The 23,392-nt window shown below is 44.1% G+C and overlaps 1 protein-coding gene across 2 annotated transcripts in view; it reads right to left on the reverse strand.

Moving 5' to 3' along the window:
* The window catches only part of LOC144670141 (nuclear receptor ROR-alpha A), a 181,701-nt gene that overhangs the window by 27,405 nt on the left and 130,904 nt on the right, over positions 1-23,392 (reverse strand). For both annotated transcript variants that reach the window (XM_078532609.1, XM_078532610.1), the window contains exons 4-7: positions 18,175-18,561; positions 8,201-8,322; positions 7,963-8,095; positions 924-1,031 (exon numbers count right to left, since the gene is read on the reverse strand). In XM_078532609.1, the coding sequence (XP_078388735.1) occupies positions 924-1,031; positions 7,963-8,095; positions 8,201-8,322; positions 18,175-18,561 (750 nt within the window). The remainder of the gene's footprint in view (positions 1-923; positions 1,032-7,962; positions 8,096-8,200; positions 8,323-18,174; positions 18,562-23,392) is intronic.

The raw sequence follows: 23,392 nt of genomic DNA on the forward strand, positions 1-23,392 counted from the left end.
AAAGCGGCCTTCAGACACACACAATATCACAACCCCTTGGGTTAACTTGTGAATGAATAAGGCTTTTCCTAGTTCAGGGAATATGATCTCGTGGGAGTCCCCTCTGAGTCAACACATCACTGTGTGACTCCCGCCACCATTTTCCCCATGTGCCTGGGGTGGGAGAGGGGGATATTGAGGGTGGGTCTGTGCAGTTTACTGACAGTCTTGGTGGGGTTATTGGACAAGGAAAAGGAATCATGAAATGTAGAGGGGACAACCATTCAGCTTATAGCACATTCTGGTACAGCAGGGAATAGAATGTGGGCAAGAGAAAAGGAGGAGGCTTTCTGTTCCCATTCTCATTGAAGAAGATGATTCTAAAGAAGGCTTGACAGGGTAGACACTGCGAGGTTGTTTCTCCTGGCTGGGGAATCTAGAACATGGGGGCACAGTCCCAGGGTAAGAGGTGGCTCCTTTAGGACTGAGATGAGGAGAAACTTCTCCACTCAAAGGGTTGTGAATCTTTGGGTTTCCCTCCCACAGAGAGTTGTGGACACTCCATCATTAAATACGTTGAAGGATGAGATCTTTGGTCTGTCAGGGAATCAAGGGATATGGAGAGCGGGTGGGAAAGTGGAGTTGAGTTCGATGATCAGCTATTATCTTGAGGCTTGAGGGGCCAGATGGTCTAGTTCTGCTCCTATTTCTTACGTATTTAGATCGGAGTGTATGCGTAAGCCCAATGTTGGGCTCTGCCAAGGTTAAATCCCAGGTAAACCCACATTTGAATAACCAGGAATACTGAATATCAGAACGGATGCGTGTGATTCGAACAGTCCAATCGCGGTGCAGTTATTCCTACTGAAAGGATTAGGATATCGAATGACTCTGCCTCAAAGTGATTTGTTATTCCAGAAGAGTAAGAGACGTTTCTACCCTACCTAATGATTTGAAGATATCTGGACCAGCATACTTCCCGTCAAAATAAACCGTATTATTCTGTGGGTCGAAGGCTCGACACATTCGGACAAATACAACTTCTAAAGAACCTGGGGAAAAAGTCACAAATTCAGAATTGGCATTGGTAACATATCTGTAAAAATATACCACTGTTCCTGGGAAGAGTCCTAATTCTGTGTTCCCCACAAACTGGGGAAGACAAGTGGAGATATGGAAACCTGTACACAACAATCCTCTCTACTGCTCACAAAGCACAGGCTTAGAGACAGGTCTTTGGGAGCAATGGGTTAAACTCCCAAAACTGTTTCAGCCTATCCGCCATGCCTGTGAATTCCCATTCCTTACTGCGGTATTAGGTAATTCACTTAATAAAGGAGAGAACGGGTAATAGTGAAAGAGATTTTCTTGTACTGCATAAAAGTGTCAACTGCTGGCTATAAAACATCGACAGGGCACAACTCCCTCAGCCCACCCCATCACATCAAACTCCAACCCAACCCAACTGGCCCAGCTCCAGCAGAAACCACAGGCCCACGCACCAAACTTTAATAACAAGCAAAATAATGGAATTAATTCTAAAGCTGCAGAATGGGAGAGATACAGTGACAACTCAATAATAAAGATAGGTTTACGTGGCTAAGGTCCAACATGATAAACCTCAGGAGGTCACAGGTAAAGTTCATATGGGATTCCAGGTTTACAATATTGGTGTGGAGAAGAGAGTGCAGCTTACTGCCTCCTACTGGTCAGAAAAAGAATCTAGAAAAAGGACCTGCAAGTTCAAAGGGTGGGTGGGAGGTGTCAGCTGTGGCTCAGTTCATAGCACCCTCGCCTTTGAATCAGAGGGTTGTGGGTTCATGTCCCACTCCTCGAAAAAACCAAGAACTGTGATTGTACTCGAAAGAAGTTGCAATTTGTGACTGTTGGTAACTTGAAAGAGTTTCAAAGGGTGGGTAATGGTAAAAAAAAGTAACACAATAAAACAACTGCCGACACTCAGGGATAATCAATGTGAAGTTTCTTTATTCTTTCATGGGATATGGACATCACTGGCAAGGCCAGCATTTGTTGCTCATCCCTAATTGCCCCTTGCTAGGCCATTTCAGAGGTGACCACATTGCTGTGGGTCTGGAGTCACATGTAGGCCAGGCCAGGTCAGGATGGCAGATTGCCTTCCCTGAAGGACATTAGTGAACCAGATGGGGTTTTTTTATGACAATCAGTGAGAGCTCTCATGGTCACCATTACTTTAATTTATTCCTCCATTTACTCCATGTATCCAGCTTCATAATTTCAGATTTATTAATTTAGTTTAAATTCCACCAGCTGCCATGGTGGGATTTGAACCCATGACTGCAGAGGATTAGCCTGGGCCTCTGGATTAGTAGCTCAGTGACATTACCATTATGCTGCCATCCCCCTTGGCTAAAAACCAACTATAAAACTATGACATATTTCATTTGGACTTGCAGATAGCTTTCAGTATAGTTGCACATAAAAGGCTTCTCATTAAAATGAAAATCCCAGGAATCCAAGATCGATCATGGAACTGGATAAAGAATTTCTTTAAAAAACAGCAAGTGCTCATGCAAACTCAGGCAATAATAGAACTGGGAGCTGAACATTGCTGGTTACAGGATATTCAGGAGGGATAAAGCTGGGGTTGGCAAGTGTTAATCCTAGTATGGCACTAGAAGGAGGCTATTCAGCCCCTCAAGACTGTTCCGCTACTCTGTTTGATCGCAGGCGAGCTGCACCCCAACTCTATTTACTCACCACACATCTTGGTACACCTCACAAAATCTGTTGACCTGTCCTTACTAAATTTAAATTGACCTCCAGCCTCCATAGCTTTCTGGTGGAGAGCATGTGTGGAAAACGTATCCTGATGTCACTCTGATCAGTCCTGCACTAATTTTAAGACAAAAGACCCCTCATTCTGGATCCTCCCACAGGAGGAAATAGGAGATGAAGCAAAATCTAAACTGATTTGATTAGATTTAAGAAAAAGGAACTCTGTTGAGAGCATATTACAAACTGCCAACTATTTGAAAGGACAGAGGGGAAGAGATAGGCAGATAGGCAAATTAGAGACAAATATAGGAACAACATGGCCACAATTTTAAGTGAGTTACATTATCCAATGATAGACTGGGGAAAATGTAATCCAAGTGGCAATGAAAGAGAAAGGTTTCTACAGCACACCCAGAAGTGCTTTCTAGTCTGTTAGTCCAATAGGAAAGAGGAAGTACTGGCTCCAGTTTTAGGAAATGAAGTAAGACAAGTAATAAAAGGATTGGGGAGCCCCTAGTAAATAGTGACCATAAAAATGACATAGCCAAGATAGACTTGAAAGAAACATTAACAGATAAGACAGTTTGCAAATAATAGGAAACATACAAACAAGAAATGGTTTGCTACGGATCAGAAATATCCCCATCAGAAGCGAAGTGATGCAACTAAAGCAGAAATTCCTTGGACAAGGAGAGAATATTGATTAAAATAAATTTAACACACAAGCAAATTTTATATCCTGGCATAATAACACAACAAAATATCAAGCAGAGTACTGGAAATATATCAAAGTAAACAAGATCAAAAAGGTTAAAAGGGTTTATGAAGGAAGACTGTCAGGTGGAAATAATAAAGGGACTTAGAAACAGAATAAATAATAGCTAAAAAAAAGGGTGGGTTCACTAGAGATGAGAAGAGAAATTGCATGCAACGCGATGCAGTGGAGGAGATATTAAATGGTGATGTTCGTTGAAATCTATAGAATGAAAGGTGCCAAGAGGAGGAGCTGGAGCAAGTTGAGATTATAACTATGAATAGTCTTTTGGTACCACAGAACATGAGTATTGCTGAAAAAAGAGACCTTTTTTGTTGAGCTTTTCATCTTGCACTCATCAGGACAATTCATAGGAAAATCGAATGTAAAGAGAACATCAATTTATACTGTATGAGAAGAGAGTGTTGATTGATTGGCAGGTGGACTCTGATTGGTAGAGACGTTGCCATGGAGAATTCACAAGTTGGTGCTGACTGACAGTTAACAGCCAAGCATTGTTTGACACCTAAACCAGGCAGCTTGACTCTGATTGGTCAAGGTGTTCTCCTGAGGAATGAACCAGTGACTGGTTGCCACTTATTTTGTTTAGCTGAAACAGGTACAACGTGTGTACATTGCGAATTGTCCTGGTGAGTGCAAGACAAAAAGCTTTTACAAAAAAATTGTATCTCTGGTTAAGGAATGATTTCTGAACAAGATGGGTAGACCCTAAAGTAGAAAAGGTGCTGATGGCTGAAACCTAGAATGCTGAGGAAATTCAAAGGGGCACAGGCCACAATCTTTAGATGTTTGAATTGTGCCAGAGAACTGGCTGGTTGTCATAAATCAGGTTCAGTAAGGACAGGACACAGGTTTGTAAAGGGAAAGTTGTGTCTAACAAATTTATCAGAGTTCTTTGGTAAGGAAAATGCAATGGATGTTCTGAATAAGTATTTTCAAAAAGCATTTCATAATTTCTGCATGGGAGGCTTGTTAATAACATTAAGACTGCATGGGTAGGAAGTTGATTAAAGGACAGAAAATAGAATAGTGATTAATGAATGTTTTTTCAAATGGCAGGGATCAGTGTTGGGACCATTACAGTCCTCAATAAGTAGAAATGATCTGGATTTAGGTATGTGGAGCAGAATATCAGAGTTTGCAAACGACTCAATAATAAGGGGCGTGATTAAGTGTGAAGAGGGCTGGAAGGGAGTTTTAAGAGGACACCAACGGATCAGTGTATTGGACTGGTGGATCTTCGATGAGATTTAATGTGGAGAAATGTGAGGGGAGGTATTTTCGAGGAGGTATGAAGAAAGGAAATATGCTTTAAACGCCAAAAACCTTAAAAAGTAGCAAAGGGGCAGAGGGACATTGAGATTGAGATGCACAAATCGTTTAATCTAGTAGATCGTGTCGATAAATCTGTATAAAAAGTTCTGGAATGCTGAGATTTATCAACAGGGGCCTGGAGAACTAAAGCAAAGGGTGATTCTAAATTTCTAAAAGTTACTAATGTGAGCAGTTTTAGTTGCCTTTCTTTAAGAATATAGGCGAGGCCATGGACAAAGTGAAGAAGAGATTCACCAATGTGATATAAGAGGAAAGACCCTTTACTAATGAGGAAAGACGAGAGAAACTTGCCATTAGAACAGAGACGATTCGGAGAATAGCAGATAGAATATCGAATGGTTTTGATACCGTATATCAGAAAAATTTGTTTCCAGAGGTTGATGAGTCATTAATAAGAAGCATTAAAATTAAGATTATCAGTAAAAGACTGAGTGATTCTGAGAATTTTCTTGTGAAGAGGGTTGTTAGGATGTGGAATTTCTGACCAGAAACAGTGAGGGAATCAGAATCCAGAATCGATTTGAAAAGGGATGGGGATGGAGTGGGAGAATGGAGATCTCAGGGTTTCTGGTCCTTTAACCTAGGAGGAGTTTGGTGTATTTTATAGAAAAGCAATTTTGCCTACAAGGGATTAAGCCCCCAGAGCAGTCACTTTGCTGGGGCATAGGTTAAATCTAAACAATCTGGTAAGTGAAGTACATTCTCCTTCAATGTGAGTCTGTGAGAGCAGATTAGACAGTCACATCCATTATTATGAGATGGTCCACCCAGGTCAGCCAGTAGTGAGTAGTTGCAGGGAACCCTCACTTGGGAAGGGGGTAGGGGGAGGGAGGAGGATAGCTGGTTTTACAGGAAGTCTTATTGGGTCGAGAGATCTGGGGAAGAGTCACAGGTCAATCCATTGCTTCTTGACTAATGAGGAAACAAAGGACACAGAAACAGAGAGTCCGGGAGCCTGGGAGTCCGGGAGCCTGGGAGGCTGATAAGGGGCCCAGTCTTAGATAGAGAAAGTTCTCTCATTTTAAGTCAGGGCTGCCCAATTTCAAGGGCACAACAACGCTCAAGAAGGTTGTCACCATGCAGGACAAACAGCCCACTTCATCAGGACCTCATTCACCTGTACTGGAGTCAGTCCAAAACAATGCAGGAGAGTGTTAATACCCTCAGGGTAATTAGGGATGAATAATAAATACAGTCCTTCCAGAGTCACTACATCACGTCGCCAATGCAATAAAAGAGGGTTCTCAGTTGTCAGTCGATGAGCACTCTTATTCAGGACTCACAGCACACAGACAGACCATACAGTCCAACTGGTTTATGTTGGTGTTTATGTGTCACATGAGCCTCTTCCTACCCATCTTCATCTGACCCAAAAAGCCTCATCCTAACTCCATCAGCCTAACCCTAACCCTGACCCTATCAGCCTAATCCTAACCCTATCATCATAACTCTAACCCTAATCCTAACCTTATCACCCTAACCCTAATTTTATCAGTCTAAACCTAACCCTATTACTCTAACCCTAATCCTAATCCAATGTGCCTAACACTAGCCCTTACCCCATCAGCCTAACCCTAACTCTGATCCTAACCTTATCACTATAACCCTATCACCCTAACCCTAATCCCGATTTTATCAATCTAATCCTAACCCTAATCCTATCACTCTAACCCCAATCCTATCAACCTAATCCTAAACCTAACCCTAATACTATAACCTTAACCCTAATCCTAATCAGTCTAATCCTAACCCTATCCCCCTAACCCAAATCCCACCAGGCTAATCCTAACCCTAATCCTATCAACCTTATCCTAAACCTAACCCTATCAGCCTAACCCTAATCCTAACCCTAATACTATAACCTTAACCCTAATCCTATCAGTCTGATCCTAACCCTATCACCCTAACCCAAATCCCACCAGGCTAACTCTAACCCTAATCCTATCACCCTAAACCTAATCCTGATCCTATCAACCTAATCCTATCACCCCAACCCCAATCCTATCAGCCTAATCTTAACCCTAACCCTATCAGCCTAACCCTATCAGTCTAACCCTAACCCTAATCCTGATCCTATCAGCCTAACCCTAATCTTAACCATATCAGCATAAAGATAATCCTAACCCTATCAGTTTAGCCTTCCATTTTTCCTCATGTGTTCTAGTTTCCTGATAAATGCATCTAACCTATTTATCTCAACCATTGAGTTCTGCATTCCCAGCACTCTCTGAGTTAAAAAGTTTCTCTTAATTCCTCCGTGGATTTAATAGTGATTATCTTATATTTATGGCCTTTAGCTTTGGTCTCCCTCACAAGTGAAATGTCAGACGATGCTTAATGCAGACAATGGCGGTCCCGTCTGCTGGCTGGAGAGCCAGAGAGAGAGCCCGGTGTTGTCTCCACTGGGGAAGACCCGCCAGTGTTAAGTGCATCTCAGTGTCTGAGGAATCAATGACCCCGGGAGCAGAAAGCCCACCCGTGAGAGCTTCTGGCCAATCAGAGGCCGGCAGCAGTCCAGTGCCGGCAGCGCCATTGGGAGTGGCGGCTGCTGCTGACAATGCACCCACCGGAGGCACAGGGTCAGCGAGGGACCTCAAACCACAAGTGAGTGAGGGAGGGATGGGGGCCACAGGGTGGAGGCGAGAGGGGGGTCAGCAGCAAGAGCGAGGGGTACTCTCAGTTGGCTCTCCCCTTCCCAATGCCAGGGCCCTTGATCGGGCACTGAGTGCCTTTGAACAAGGGGGTGGTCACACCCCTGGAAGCCCACAAGCAAACACAACAGGCATATTCTTCAGGCTTTCTGTGTAGTGACTGCCCCACCTGCCACTGGTTGGTAGGGTGCGGCCCTTAAGTGGGCATTAATCGCCCACTTCAGGGCTTCAATTGTTGGCAGGGCAGGAAGGCTGTCCTGAGCCTTCCCACACGGGTTTAATCGGGGCAGAGGTGGTGAGGTCCCCAGTGCCAACCTCCAAATCAGCTTGGGGCAGGGCTAAATCTACCGTCCCAAAGACTTTTATGGTTGCAAGGATCTCTCAGTCTTTTCTTTCCTGGAGAAAAGGGCTCCAGCCTGTAAAACCTGGAAAGGATCAAGGAGTAACTTGACAACGATTGAGTACCTGCTTTGAGGAGTACGATCTGATCGTTTTGACACAGCTCCATGAACCCGTCAATCCGTTTTGCGAACTCCACCACATACTGGATGGCTTCGGTTATTTTGATTGCGCAGAGCTGCCACATCACCTCTCGGGGCTGCACAGAAAGGATTGTCGTGTGAACTTACACGTTTGATTGAGAAAAGTGACGCTTGTAACTGTGGCGCTTACCGTTTGATCTGGCCGTTCCTGTTCCCCCTACCTTATTCTGGTAAATCTCCACTTCCTCTTGTACGTAGGTTTGCCATGTGATCTGCTGCAGCTCCTCCCACAGGTACTGGCAGGTCTCAAGGTGGGACTTGGAAATGTTCTGTGCAAGGTGCTCTGCAGGGCAAAATGTGCAGCGATTTATGTAGCATCCATAAAACTGACCCACGGTCACAGATCTGAGCAGTCAACAGTTCTAAGACAATGCTTTCAGAGCCTTGAAAGACAGGAGATTAATCTGCAGAGGGTATTTTACTGATAGCAGCAATGACAATCTTTAACAAGGGGATGTCACCAAAATTCCAATTGATAATGAGGCACTTACAAACGCAACCCAGAGCTGCTGAGGTCACTGTGTTGTCGTGAGGCTAGTTTTGTACATGTTTAGAGCGCAGAAGGAGGCCCTTCAGCCTACTATTCCTGGGCTAGTTCCCGCTCTCTCTGTAGCCCTATATCAATCGAAAATGAATCTTACCTTCCTTGGCTCCCCATGTCCTGGTGCCCTCCCTTGCTTCAAATATTTATCCAGCTTAAAAAATCCAAAAGTATCAAACCTTCAGCTCAGTGATTTGCAGTGTACTGCAGCCAGAGTAACTGGGCCAGTGAAATAGAACCATATAATGGGGATAGTGGAACAGGTACAGTGGGGTGGATTATAAGGCGGGTAGTTCAAGTTGAGAAGTTTCCTGACTTGCCGGACACATCTCGGTAAGAAGTATCTCAAAATGCAAGATACTTGCACGAGAGATGGGAGGTGAAGCCAGGCCTGACAATGCTAGGCGGACATGGATGTGGGCGAGTGTCAAGGCTGGCTGGTTGGAAGGCCTGCCTCAGTTCTCTGGGACCTGGTCTCAGTTGTTTTAGAAGATTTGAGGTCCTTTAACCCTCACTTCTTACACCCCAATCTCTCATGGCTCCTAATACCCTCCATGCCAACTTAGTGCCAACTCATCAATTATCTACCATGGCAGACCTCAGGAGCCACGTGGAGATGAAAAAGAAATAAACTTTTCAAAACCTAATATAGTTCACACCGTATAGGCTTGATAGTGAAAAAATCTCCCATTCATGAAAGCATTAAAACTTTTAAATCTCCTCAAGTAGTTAATCACTTATAAAAACAATCTTCTGTCCATACCCCTAATCCTTTAATAGCCTCTTTAAACTGCCAATCAAACTGTGAACTCAGAAGAGGGCATTTAACAAAATTCAGATCAATACAGTTAAACAGACCTTATCCATTTAGGTGCATTTATGTCGACTCCATCAATTTGTGATGCCCATACTGTGGGTTAAGGCCCTTGCAATAGCCAAAATGGGGTCTGTTTGAACTCAGCACTAAGTGGCCCTTCTGAGTTCGAGTTTCACTTCTGTGTGATTCATGTCCCACCACCATTCCCCTACCGGCAAAAATGGGACCTGTTGGAAATGGGGGCAGAACTTTCTGCATCCGGATCCCACCCACCAGTGTAACAGAGCTCGGTGTGACAGACAGCAGTGTAACAGGGAGATGTGTTAGACAGGGGGAGGGGTAACTGGAACAGTATAACACAGGGAAAATGCCATGGGCCAATATAACTGTTTCATGTTTAAGGACAGTAGTCTTCTTCAGTGTCTTGATTGAACTGTGTAGAAATGGCAGCCTACAGTCAGCTTGCCTCATGGTAGTGTTTCATGACCATTGCAATCTAGGTAATACTCTTAGTAAGACTGCATTTTCAAAACTCTAAACATCTCCCTTTTCATATCGAACAAAAGAAACATCCCCTTTTTGCGAGCAAATCAAAAACACATGTGCATCCCATGTGACTGTGAGTTACCCAAGTTACCCAGTATTCACCTACTGTTCTCATGCATTAACAGCTGTTTGTTTTACTAGACAGTTACTGCACATGCATTTCACACATAGCCTTTAAACCATACAGGTCTCTTAATGGAACATGTGCACATTGACATTGGTTGTTCGGCTGGGTGTAGTTCCTTGTCCAGAGAGTGTCGTTCCTGAGGCACTTGCTGCTTTGGTGACTATTATTGTTCCACGTCTGTTATTGGGCACTTGTGGACCTCTGGGATTGATGGTAGTTCTGTACTCAGTACAGCTGGTGAGATCCCTTCTCCCTGACCGCCCGATTGCTGTGAAGGAGCAGCTTTGCTAGTTGGTCTGATTTGCCTGCGGTTGTGCTGGTATATTTGGTTGTTCACTTCCACTGCGACCGATCGAGGTGACAATTTCTCTACGCATGTGCCAAGTTTCCACGTGGGTAGACTCCTGTTGAGAGTGTTGAAGGCGTGCACCCTGACTGGCTCTCCAATGCTCAGCTCTGGTAATGATTTGGCAGCCTTGTTAAACTGAAATTTGGCTTTCTGTCCTTTCTGACCTTTTCACTCATGCCTACTGCTACTTCTGGTTTTAGTCGCTTTTTAGCTATTGGAAGAGTAGTTTGTGTGTGGTGTGACATTAGTTACTGGACAGGACTTCAGTCGGTGTATTTCTCCACTCAAGGATTACCTTGTATGCGCTCGATTTTCTCAATTTCTTGATGGTCCTTTGGTGATTCTCACTGCCGCCTCAGCCTTTCCATTGGATTGCACAGTGTGAAGATGATGTGTAATGCTGAATTTCCCAATCCTTTGTGAATTGGATGAATTCTTCACTCGTGAACTGAGGGCTATTGTCACTCACAATGTCTGGAATTCCGTAATGATAGGCATTCGACTATTTCTCTCATTCTCCATCCATTGTGTCCCATCTACCGTCTGGAACTCCAGATCTTCCTTCTTGCCATTACACTGGGCTTTCAGATTAACTTGTCCTCTTGGTCTGAGTCTTGTGCCATCATATAGCCTCAACCTTATTTACAAGGGCTTCATTTTCGGATCGTCATGCTGAGCCCCTTCACACAGGCCTTTGAGGGTCATGATGTTACATGGTACACCTGTGTTGAAGTCAGCTGGTCTAACTCCCAGTAGTCAGAATAGTATTCTACAGTGTCAAGATAGTCAGTCCCTGCCAAACTGAAAAGGTCTACTCCCAGCTTCATCCATGGTCTATCCGGAATGTAATGTGTCATTAGCGGCGCTCTAGCTTGTTTAGCTTGGTTACACACACCATACTGGCCAATGTGGTCTTTAATTTCGTTGCTCATGTTTGGTCAGTAAAGCACAACCTTTGCTTTTCTCAAAGTTGACTCAATTCCTTGATGGCTTGCATGGATACACTTCAGCATCTCTCCTCTCACCCCCTTAGGAATAATTACTCTACTTTCTTTGTACAAGATGCCATCTTGGGCTGTCAATTCATCTCGGTGCGCCCAATATGCTCTTGTGACCACAGGTGTGTCCTTGATGCTCTCTGGAAGTCCTTTCATTACTACTTCTCGTCGTGCTTGGACAGTTGCATTGTGTTGGCTAGTTCACTTGATTTGAGCAAGGCTGTCAGATTCAATGTCTCTGGGTTGATGGCTTCCAGGTCATGTCTAGCTGCTGCTTCATGTTGAGTCTGGGAAATGTTGCATTCTGTTGCAGCATCCTCAACTTGCTTCATGGGGAGTGCTGCTCTCAACAGCATGTCTGCAATGTACATTTGTGTCCCTTGCTTGTATATCATGTCCAGATGATATCTTTATAAACAAAGTAATATTCTTTGCAGCTGCTTCAGAGCAGATTGTAGCGGTTTGTGAGAAACGCTTTGAAGGGGCTTGTGGTTGGACTCCACTGTTACTCTGTCTTTCCCAAGCCAGGTATTGATGAAAATGTTCATAAGCAAAGACAACAGTCAGGCCCTCTCTTGATCTGAGCGTGGCTTTGATCAGTTTGCGTCAACACCCTGGATGCAAATGGGACTGCATCACTGGTGTCACACTGCGAGGTGACCTCACCATTGACATCACAGAGCTTCAGCATTGGTGTTGTCGTCACCAGTTGTTTGATTTAGGTGAACGCTGCTTCTTGTTCTGTGCCCCAATGCCCCTGCACATCCTTGGCAGTGAGCTGGCATAATTCACACTCCAACCACAAATTAGGCAAAGATTTTCCTAAATAGTTCACAAATCCAACAAATCATTGCACAGCTTCCACATCTGTCGGTCACTGCATGGCTGTTACAGCTCTCACCGCATCAGGACCTGGGTGAAGACATTTTGCTGTCAGCACATGACCCACGTACTTGACTTCAGGCATCTTCAATTGCGATTGGTTCTTGTTCAGCTTCAGGTTGATCTGTCGAGGTCTCTCCAGCAGTCATATGAAATTCTGATCATGGTCAGCAATGGCCTCTTCCATCGTGTCTCCCCGTCCAAAGACTAGCAGATCATCCACCGTGTCTTCACTCTGGGAGGATCACTGACTATCTCATACTGTCTGTGTTGATGCTCTTCTGGAGCTGTGGAAATGCCAAATATCATGCGCAACCATCTGTATCTCCCGAACAGTGTCCATAATGTCATTAGAAAGCTACGGCTTTCATCCAGCTTCAGTTGCCGGTAACCATCCTTCACATGTAGGGTAGTAAAGAGCTTTGCCATGGCAGGTTGTGGCAAAATTCCCTCGATGGTTGGCATGGGGTAGTGAGATCTCTTCAGCACTTTATTTATATCCTTTGGGTCTAAGCACATTCTCAGCTTTCCACCTTGTTTCACTGCTACCATTGCTGCTAATCCAGTCTGTAGTTGTCAGTTTTTTGATTATTCCCCTCTTTTCCAGCTCTTCTATCTTGTTTTTTAGGCTGGACTTGAGGGCAGTTGGAACTCTCAGCAGATGCTGAATTAGTCTTACACTCTCATCTGCTTCGAGATGAAATTCTCCTGGTAGACATCCCAACCAAGCACATCTTAGTACTCCTCTAGGATCCGTTCTGCTCTCAATGGTTTTGTGCTGCAACATGTTGTGAATCTCTGTTGGTATGTTCATGGTTACCAGCCCGAGCTTTAGACTTGTTCCAGCTGAGATAAGCAGCTGTTGTGTCCCATCTACGGTCTGGAACTCCCGATCTTCCATCTTACCATTACATTGGACTCTCAGATTAACTTGTCCTCTCGGTCTGAGTTTTGTGCCATCATATAGCCTCAACCTTACTTTCGAGGGCTTCATTTTCAGATCGCCATGCTGAGCCACTTCACATAGGTCTGTGAAGATCATGATGTTACATGACAGACGTGTGTCTGTCTGACATTGCTTGTTCACTTGATACTCTCCCTCTCCGGCCATCATTGTAACAGTCACAAACCATTTATTGTCTATAAACTTGACTGAACCAAGTTATATGGTGTGTAGTTCCTCATCAGACTCCTCTGCTGATATCTCTCCAGTGGCCATCTGTATCGGCTTGTTTTGCTTTTCCTAGTGAAGCATTTGTGTGTGAAATGATTCTGCTTCTTGCAGTTAAAACACTGCTTTCCTCATGCTGGGCAGTCCCTCTTTCCCTGTGCATGCTGTTTGCCACAGCAGTTGTATTCTGCCCTTTGTCCGTGATTGCTCCACTCTTTCTGCTTGGGCTGTCTCTCAGCAGATTGTACCTCCTGGTTTGTGTGCTATACATGTGCTCTAACTGTTGTTTCACAACTTCTACATTTCGACACACGTCCATCGCTTTCTTTAGCATCAGTTTCTCATCTATCAGCAAACTTGCTCTCACCGAGAGATCTCTCGCATCTAAGACCAATCTATCTTGAATCAGATCATCTTTTAGCTGTCCAAATTCACATGACTCTGCTAGCTGTGTTACCACCATCACATTCGTTCAATGATCTTGCTTTCACTCTGAACTCTAGTGTTGAATACATAATGTTCATATGTAATATTCACTCGGGGTTCAAAATATGCGACAAGGCTTTCATAATCTCTGTCGTCTTTTTTCTTTGTTCATCTGTTAGATTTAGAGAGGTAAACACTTTGTAGGAGTCCTTCCCCAGCAGTGTTAACAGTGTGACTACTCTTATCGGTTCAGGCTTGTTAATTAAGTCTATTGCAATCTCATAGTTTTGTCATTGCAAGTGGAACAACTGCCAGTTCTTCCATGCATCACTTTTCAATTTGACTGGAGATGGCAGTAAAAAAAATTACTGCAGCCATTTAACTCACACAGTGATATACTTGCAGCCTTTATCTGTGTTTCCTTTGTCCATTATCTGTAGCTTTTCCTTTGTCCTATTTTCAGTAGGTTTCTGCAGTTTTGAGCCTTTCTGTGTGGCTTCCTTAGCTATGTCTTCTCTGTACCAATAGTTTACTTGCAGCTTTGCTTTTTGTCCTTTTCTCAGCAGCCGTTTTGCAGAGTTGAGCCTTTTGTGTTCCTGGGTTCTCAGTGCCTCCTCCACTTCATTTCCAGGGTCCAAAAATATATATATTTTTTCATCTTCTGACACCACGTTTCATGTATAAGGACAGCAGCTTTCTTCAATGTGTTCTCAGTGAGGGGCTTGATTGAAGTGTGTAGAAATCGCAGCTGACAGTCAGCCTGCCTCATGGCAGAGTCACATGACTATGGCAAGCTATGTCGTACACTTAGTAAGATCGCATTTTCAAAAGCCCAAACAATAACAGAAGCCAACGTTATACGCTTTTGTAACAGAAACCAATGTAAAAGATGCCAGTGCAACAGGTTACAGTGTACGAGGATGAAGTGTAACAATGAGTAGTGTACCGGGTGGGTGGGGAGGGGGACATTGTAACATGGGCAGTGTAACAGAAAGTTGGGTGGTCAGCACTTTGGTGGAAATAGGCTGTGAGGGAACAGGAGGAGGCTGCCATGGACACTATGAGCTCATGGTGGCTATGAGGAAAAACAGGAGCGAACCAGGAAAAGATAGAGGAAATGGCAGAACAGATGGTTTCAGTCTTAGTGACAATGCAGCCCATGTGCTCCTCACACTTGTTGATGGAGGTGAGGGTGGATGAGGCGGGGGAGAGGGGTTTCAGAAGATGGTTTGTAGAAGAAAAGCTGAGGATTATCTTTCCATTTCAGGATGATCCTGGAATAGTGAACAGTTTTGGTAGAGGAGAGTAGGGCCTGATACTGTTTTATGTGGTCCAGCCAAATCGGCAATGAATTGTTAAATCAATTGTCCACCAGAAATGTTCAAATATTGGTACAGTAGCCTAGTGGTTATGTTACTGGACTAGTAATACAGAGGTCTGGACTAATGATCCAGAGACATGAGTTTGAACCCCACTGCAGCAGCAGAATTCACTTCGTCGTTTGGTAGTTCAGGACCTGAGTATGGCTGGAAAAAAGAGACATGTCGATGATTTTCATCTTGCACTCATCAGGACACTGCAAGAACACCAATATAAGGGGAAAACAATAATTTATATTCTATGAGAAGGGAGTGCAGATTGGTTGCCAAGTGGCATTGCCATGGAGGATACACCAGTGATGATGACTGACAGGGCTCCATCCTGAGCTCAAATTCACTTTTAAAATAGAGCAGTCAAATTAACTCCCCTTCCTTCACGTATTAGTTGAGAAATTTGCCAGGACCATGGCCTACCACAAGCCTACCTTCACTGGTCAATAAACACGTTGGGATTCTTACAGCTTCACGCGCTATAAGGTTGGTTTATTGGCAACCTCGTAAATAGGGCTTGAGCCATTTGCTCATGATCCAAGCTTGATGCTGAAATAGGGGCATCAAAGACATCCTGTGGGATAATGGCCACCCTGATCAGATCATTTCACACTGTATATCACACACACTCATGACCGGGCCTAAGGCCGTCACTTTCGGCCCTGAAAAGTGCCCAGTCTACCTCAGATTACTCTGGAAGGGCAAAGTATCTGAAAAATGTGAGCAACAGGTGAAGCTAGCTGTTTCACGCTGCTACCCTGCAGCATCAACACGAGTGATATTTGCCACTAACAGGATGCTGCGTCAAGCCAAAAAGACGCTCTGCCCATCACACGAATGAGTAATGTGGTATATGAATTTCAGAGCCAGTGTGATGCTAGATATATAGACTGTACGTCCCAAAGACTGGTGGATCGTATCAAACAGCACACCCCAGCTACTGTTTACAAAGGGCAGGGTACAGACTGTACCCAACCAGCCCGTGCTTGCAAAACTCAAAACACACTGTCCAACATTAGATGTGATTCCATGGCTGGACAACATTTGCTAAATAATCCTTAGCGTGCTAAGAATTACACTGGCAACTAATTTAAGGTTGTCATTTGGGCTCACAATGTGGTACATTTGCGTGTACTGGAAGCTACATATATTAATACACGGGGCCCTGTTCTTAGCAGGCAGAAAGAACACGTACACACATTGCGCCTGTTTCAGTTAAACAAAATAAGTGACAGCCATTCGTCGACTCATTCCTCAGGACAATGCCTTGACCAATCAGGGTCAAGCTGCCTGGTATACATTTCAAACAATGCTTGGCAGTTAACTGTCAGTCACCGTCACTGGTGCATTCTCCATGGTAAAACCACTTGCCAACCTATCAGCACTCTCTTCACATACGGTATAAATTGTTGTTTCCCCCTCATATTGGTATTCTTGTGGTGTGTCCTGATGAGTGCAAGCCGAGAAGCTTCGACATGTCTCTTTGTTCAGCCATATTCAGAATTCAGCTCATTAAAAAATCTGGAATAGAGAAACTAGTCACATACTGACTAATGGAAGTGTCATCAAAAAGCCATCACCAGGGAAGGAAACCTAGCTGATGTCCTCACCCAGTATGGCCTACATGTGACTCCATGCCCACAGTAATGTTGCTGACCATTAGCTTCCCTCTGAAGCAATCTGGAAACCGACTCTGTTGTCAAGGAGGTGTTTCACCGCCAGTTTCTCAGGGACAATTAGGAATGGGTAATATATGCTGATCTCGCCAGTGATGTCCACATTGCAAGAAAGAATGCTAAAAAATGCACCCTTGGGCTAAGTCCAGTCTCCAAGACCATCCTTAACCAAGGTATGTACCATCTTAAATTCTTAAAAGTAATTTATCTCATGTTGGCCAGTGAGAATATTGCAATACAGAATCAATGAAGAAAATGTAAATTGAAATTTTGGAACAAAAGTAATCACATTTATTTTGAATTTTGTGTTTTTATATCACTGGTAAATTTGTTAACTCTTCTATCTGAGATCATGACTCCCTGAAAACGTTTGGAGTTTGTCGCAGTGAATCCTGTACAGATCTCAGCACCAAATCATTACATATTTTACAGGGTAAAAGAAGCAAAAGCGATATGAGAAAAATATTTTCACCCAGCGAGTGGCTCGGGTCAGGAATGCGCTGCCTGAGAGTGTGGTGGAGCCAGGTTCAATCGAGGCATTCAAGGGGAAATTAGATGATTATTTGAAAAGGTGGCAGGGTTATGGGGAGAAGGCAGGAGAATGGCGCTAGGTGGAATGCTCACTTGGACAGTAAGATGGGCTGAATGGCCTCCTTCTGTGCTGTAACAATTCCGTGGTTCTGTGATATTTTAAGGCTGTTAATTGGCCGGCTCGGATACAAACACAAATAATCTTAGGCTCAAAACTAGCACGGGAAATGAATCTAACTAAGACCTTTCTAAAAAGATAACAATATAAATCTTGGGATGTGGTGTTCCATCCTGAGACAGACCCCTGGGTGTAGTGTACGGCAGCATGTAGGAACATTACTCCTGACCATGAGGGGAGCAGCAGAAGAACATTGAATGGTAACAGATCCCCCTTAGACTCCATCTCCCCAGACACACTCCCCCACCCATTGCCAATGACATGGGTGAGATCAGTCTTTTGAAGGCCCCACAGGTAGCGTAATTCATGAGCTCACAATCCCGACTGGTCCGCCCCCTGTTTTAATTTAAAAGCCCAGTCCCTCGCTTCAGTTCTGAACATTTTTTTCTCAAGGGCATTTAAAAATGGGCACTAAATGTTGGTCTTGCCAGCGATGCCCACATCCCATAAACGAATAATAATTAAAAAGATGTTGGTGGTTGTGCATCCCTTTTCTTCAGAGGTTGGGGTGGGGGTACCTTACCTAATTCTGTCATCGAGACAGTGGGAGAGCTTTCACCGCTTGTGAAGGAGCAGTAAGGGAAGAAATCTGGCATTGCTGCGTATTCACATATGGGTTCTTGTTTAATACCATTGATGTCTAGACCGGACTGGTCTGGGGAAGGCTGAATGTCCAAATAGAAGTTGTTCATTCCTGAGTCGGCTTTGCCCACTTCTGGTGTGTTCCCGTCCATGTAGAGGTTGCTGAGGTCACTGTTCAGTTCTGTGAGCCCATTGTACGTGGGAGTCAGGGGCTCTGCTTCACCAGGTTGCTGCTGGTGATCTCGCTGTTGCTGCTGCAGGCGATGCTTTTGTACCTCAGCATACAGACTGTCCCTCTGTTTCTTGGACATCCGACCAAACTTGACAGCTGCAAGAAAGAACACACACCTTCGAATCAGAAATGAACTCGGGCTTATTTACAAAACCAAAACCAACCTCACAAACATCTGAACTAAACTTTCAGAAGCAGAGATTTCCTACAAACACTCTCCACAAAGTTAGAAACATCTCACCTGATATTATCTTCAAGGCTTTAAGGACATTAAACCCATTAACATTGGGTAAGTAATATTGAGTATTTGAGTTTTGTTTGAATGTCAAACTCTTCCCCTCTCCCTATTTTGTATTCCAAAAAATTGGTAGAAAACAAAAATGACATGATAGGATCCAGAGGAAATCCCACAATTTTCCTTCCATTCCAGGGACTTGAGAATGCTATTGGCAGTGCACCACTGAAGAAATACTGCCCTGTTCGAGATGGCATCTTTCAAATGAGACGTTAAACCAAGGATTCATCTGGCCTCTCAGCTGGATGTTAAAGGTCCATTGGCACGATTTCAAAGAAGAATGGCTAGTTCTGCTCTGTGTCCTGGCCAATATTTAACCTTTAACCATCATCACTAAAATATATACATATTATATGGTCATTTCTTTCACTGCTCTTTGTGGGAGCCGGCTGTGAGCAAATTGGTTGCAATGTTTTGTTTCCACAACAACGACTACAGTTCGGGGAGCATTTCATTGGCTGTAAAGTGCTTAGGGATGGCCCAAAGTGGTAAAAAGTGCTATATAAACGCCAGTCTCTCTTTCATTGTGCTTTGAATTTACGGGGAGTTATAAACCCAGATGGTCAAACGTCTATAGTTTCTGTGAGATTCCTGTGTTATGCGAGCAGTGAAGTTCCCCCATTGACAAGAAAGGAGTTACAGTTTCTGTTGGAAATGCAGTTGAGGAGTGTCACTGATGACGTGTGTGTTATGGTGATATAAAGGCACCAATCACTCATAAGGCATTGTGCAAACACGCTGTGGGTCCATCTATTGATTCTAGGCACATGTGAACAGATAAACATGGACAGAAAGCTTGCAGACGTCACAGCTGCAGAGCTGAATGTCTGTGTTCTGTTCCAGGTCAAAGTGAAACTGAGGCTGGATCACATGACACACTTCCCTTAAAGTGATGGCATGCTGCTATCCCTTACAGACATATTACGACAACTGAAAGACAGATTTGTCCATTAGCATTATCATAATTTATTTCTAGGTTATTTTTGGCTTCTTTTCTCCTCTTCCCTCCTTGTTCTTCTTGTGGGATCTGACTCCACAGGCACCAACAAGCCTCCAGTACCTGACCCATGGACTATTCTTCATGCATGAACCTTGACATTGAGCGGTGTTCACAGTGATGGGCAGCACAGCAGAGTCCAATTCTGTCCTCACCTGACATTCACTCTATGATGATCAGAAGCAGAATCTTGCCATTCACCTCTTTTAGCTAATTCTAGTGCCAATTTCTGGCCCAATTAAAGAATGTGGCCAGTATGGAGTTGGCTTTTCTAGTAGACACTATGGTTACACTATAGTTTTAGTGGCTGCCTTGGCAAGGAAAGCAGGAGTGGAGACATCTAGCGATGTCTGTTGGTAACCACGGATATGCTAATTTTGTGCATTATTGAAACCGGTGGTACATTGCTGATTTTAACCCTGTGAAGGCATCTGACGCTCCCAGACAAATAATCAGTGTGGTTCATCTTCTGCAAGAAGTCCACATTGGTGTTTCTTCTCCACCAGTGGTATCCTAATCCCACGAGTGCACCCAGTTCCCAGATTCCTTTGTGTGTCTTTCCTTCACCCGCCTATCTAAATGCTCCCTAAATGTTGACAATCTGTTTCAAACATTACAGGTGCATTTCACAGCCTTATAGATCCCCGTGAGAGAAAAAAAATCTTCTCTCCTCTCCAGCCTAAAACACTTACATTCAGTCTGATGTCCCCTTTCCTCTGCTCCGTTATGAATTTAACACCAGACTTGATGCTGTTTGCGAGAAGATCCTATCTGTGGTGCACCTTTGGGAATTTAAAGCGTGAGGAATGACCTTGCGATTGTATTTTTACTGTTAAAGTGAAATGGGATGGCGTAGTGATTCTGTGGAATATGAAGTTGGTCAGTAGGGTGAATATCACAACAACGTTCCTGGGGTACTTGCATGGCTGATATTTCAACCGTCAAAATAAAAAGCTAAAACAATATAGTGAAAGTGGCCTTTATTTGTGGAACATATGTGCACCTTTGCCCATGTTAGTGTGTGCATCTCCTCCTTGCAGGCACACACATACTCACATGGGCCACGTACACTGACCCAGGAAAGTTCGTCATAATCCAGTGTTATGCGTCTGGTGAAACTGGTAGGAGTACAGCTTTTAGATCTGATGAGGCATGTGATACATGTCGCATACGAAATGTTGCTGATATCACTGTAGCTGACCCTGGACAAGTACAGAAACAGAGACAATCACCATGGTTACAATCTCCAGGCTCAGATGGAGTGTCCCTCTCAAGGTCCCACAGCCAGTGAGAAATCAGCCATTAATTGGAGCAAGGTTTTCCTAATTGGTAAACCTGGTGTCTCACCACAAATAACACATTTTGGAAAAGAAATTCAGTCAGAAAATATTTAAATGTGACATTTATTCAAAGAAACTTGTTTGCTCCAGGATTAAACAGAGGCAGACATTCTACAACAAGACACATACAATTATTTTTCCACAAAACAGAACAGGTTCCAGGACGAATCCCAAACTTTGGGAGAGCGGGAGAAAAACGGGAGCAGGTTTAAATAAAACAGAAAGTTCTGGAAATACTCAGCAGGTTTGGAAACAGAGCTAACGTTTCAGGTCGATGACCCTTCGTCAGGACTGGGAGTTGCTCAGGGATGTAACAGCTTTTAATCAGGGCAGGAGAAGAAGGGAGAAGAGGAAAAGACCAAAAGGGAAGATCTGTGGTAGGGCAGAAAGCGGGAGAGGTTAAATGACAAAAAGGACGACAGTGCAAGGCAAAGAGAGGTGACAAGATGTGTCTAGAGGAGGTGTAAAACATGAAAAGCAGAATCATCGCCAACAATGGCTGTCTCCCGAAAGAATGAGAGCAGAGGTTATGATCTAGAATTGCTGAACTCACTGGAGTTTGGGAGGTTGTAAAGTGCCTCGTCAAAGGATTTAGTTGTTCCTCGGGTTTATGTTGTGTTTCACTGGGGCAATGTAGGAGGTGCAGGGCAGAAAAGTCAGAGCGAGAATTAAATGGACAGGGGGCTGGAAGCTCGAGGTCAAGCTTGTGGACTAAATGGAGACGTCCTGCAAAACAATCGGCCAACCTCAATGTCGAGGAGACCACGTTGTGAGTAGTGAACACTGTATCGTCAATTGATCTGTTTCACCTGGAAGGATTGTTCTGGCCATGGACGATGAGAAGAGAGGAGGTGAAAGAGCACATGGTGCATTTCCTGTGCTTGTGAGGGAACTTGGAGAAGGTGTTGGGGCTGACTGAGGAGTTGACCTACAAATAAAAGGTGTTTCTACAGACATGTATATGGACCCTGGCTATATCACTGTCTTTTCCTGGGATATGTGGAACATTGTTTTTTTCTCATTCCTATTCAGGTCCCCTTCCCTCCCCTTTTTCCCCAGTATACTGAAGATTATTTTGTTGTTTCTTGCTGAATTGGAAGGTTTCGTTAACTCTGCTTCCAATTTCCATTTCTTACCTCTCCTTCACATTGTCCATCTCCAACTCTTCCCTTCCCTTCTTTCATGTCTCTGTCTCCATTTTTTGAATAGCTTATATGGACTAATATTCACTTTAAGCTCACTGACTCCCACAGCTACTTCGACTACACTTCCTCACATCCCTTTTCCTGTGTCAATTCCATTCTCTCAGTTTCTCCTTCCCCGCTGCATCTGTTCTGATATTTCCATCTTCCCATCAGCGTCTCCAGTGTCTCTTCCTCACTGGAGAATTGTTGTTATGTTACAATGAAAGAAGCACCAATCGCTCATAAGGGATTGTGTAAACATGTTGTGGACTCATTTCTTTAGATTAGTCACATGGGAACATTGATACATGGATAGAAAGTGTGAGGACCATCCCATTTCCCGCACTTCTGCTCTCACCCCTTCCCCCTCCCTCAACGGTGCTCCCTGTGTCCTCATCTTCCACTGTGCACTCAACACATCATCCTCTGTCATTTCACTAGCTCCCGGTTGATACCACCGCCAAAGACATCTTCCTCTCCCCTTCCCATTCAACCTTGCGAGGAGGCCATTCCCCCCATGACACCTTGGTTCACTCCTCCATCACTCCCAACACCTCCTATCCCTTTCTCATGTCACCTTTCCATGGACGCGCAGGAGATACAACACTTGCCATTTTGGCTCCTCCCTTCTCAACAGCCAAACAATCCTTCCAGATTTACTTGTACTTCTTTCAATCTAGTATTCCCGACTCATGATGCGGTCTGCTCTGAATTGGGGAGGCCAAACACAGATTTGGTGATTGCTTTTATGGAACATTTCCTATCAGCTCACAGGTATGACCCCGATCTTCTGGCTGCCTGTCATTTTAATCTCAGCTCTCCTGCCACTCTTCAGTCCATAGCTTCCTAGCCCATTCCACAGAAGCTCAATGTAAACTCAAGGAACAACATCCCACCTTTCGACAGGACATCGTACAATCTTCCATCTCGCCATTGAGTTCAACATTTTCAGATCCTAATTCTTGCTTCCAAATAATTTTTTTTGGGGGGTGGTGGGGAGGGGAATAGGAGCTGTTGGTGATGATTCCGTTTTTCACACTTACACCTTCTCTTGCACATCTTTTGTTTCTTTTCTTAACATAATCCCATTGCCTTGCAACTATCACGCCTT

The sequence above is a fragment of the Cetorhinus maximus genome, chromosome 30, assembly GCF_964194155.1.
Source record: "Cetorhinus maximus chromosome 30, sCetMax3.hap1.1, whole genome shotgun sequence".
Taxonomy (NCBI): Eukaryota; Metazoa; Chordata; class Chondrichthyes; order Lamniformes; family Cetorhinidae; genus Cetorhinus; species Cetorhinus maximus.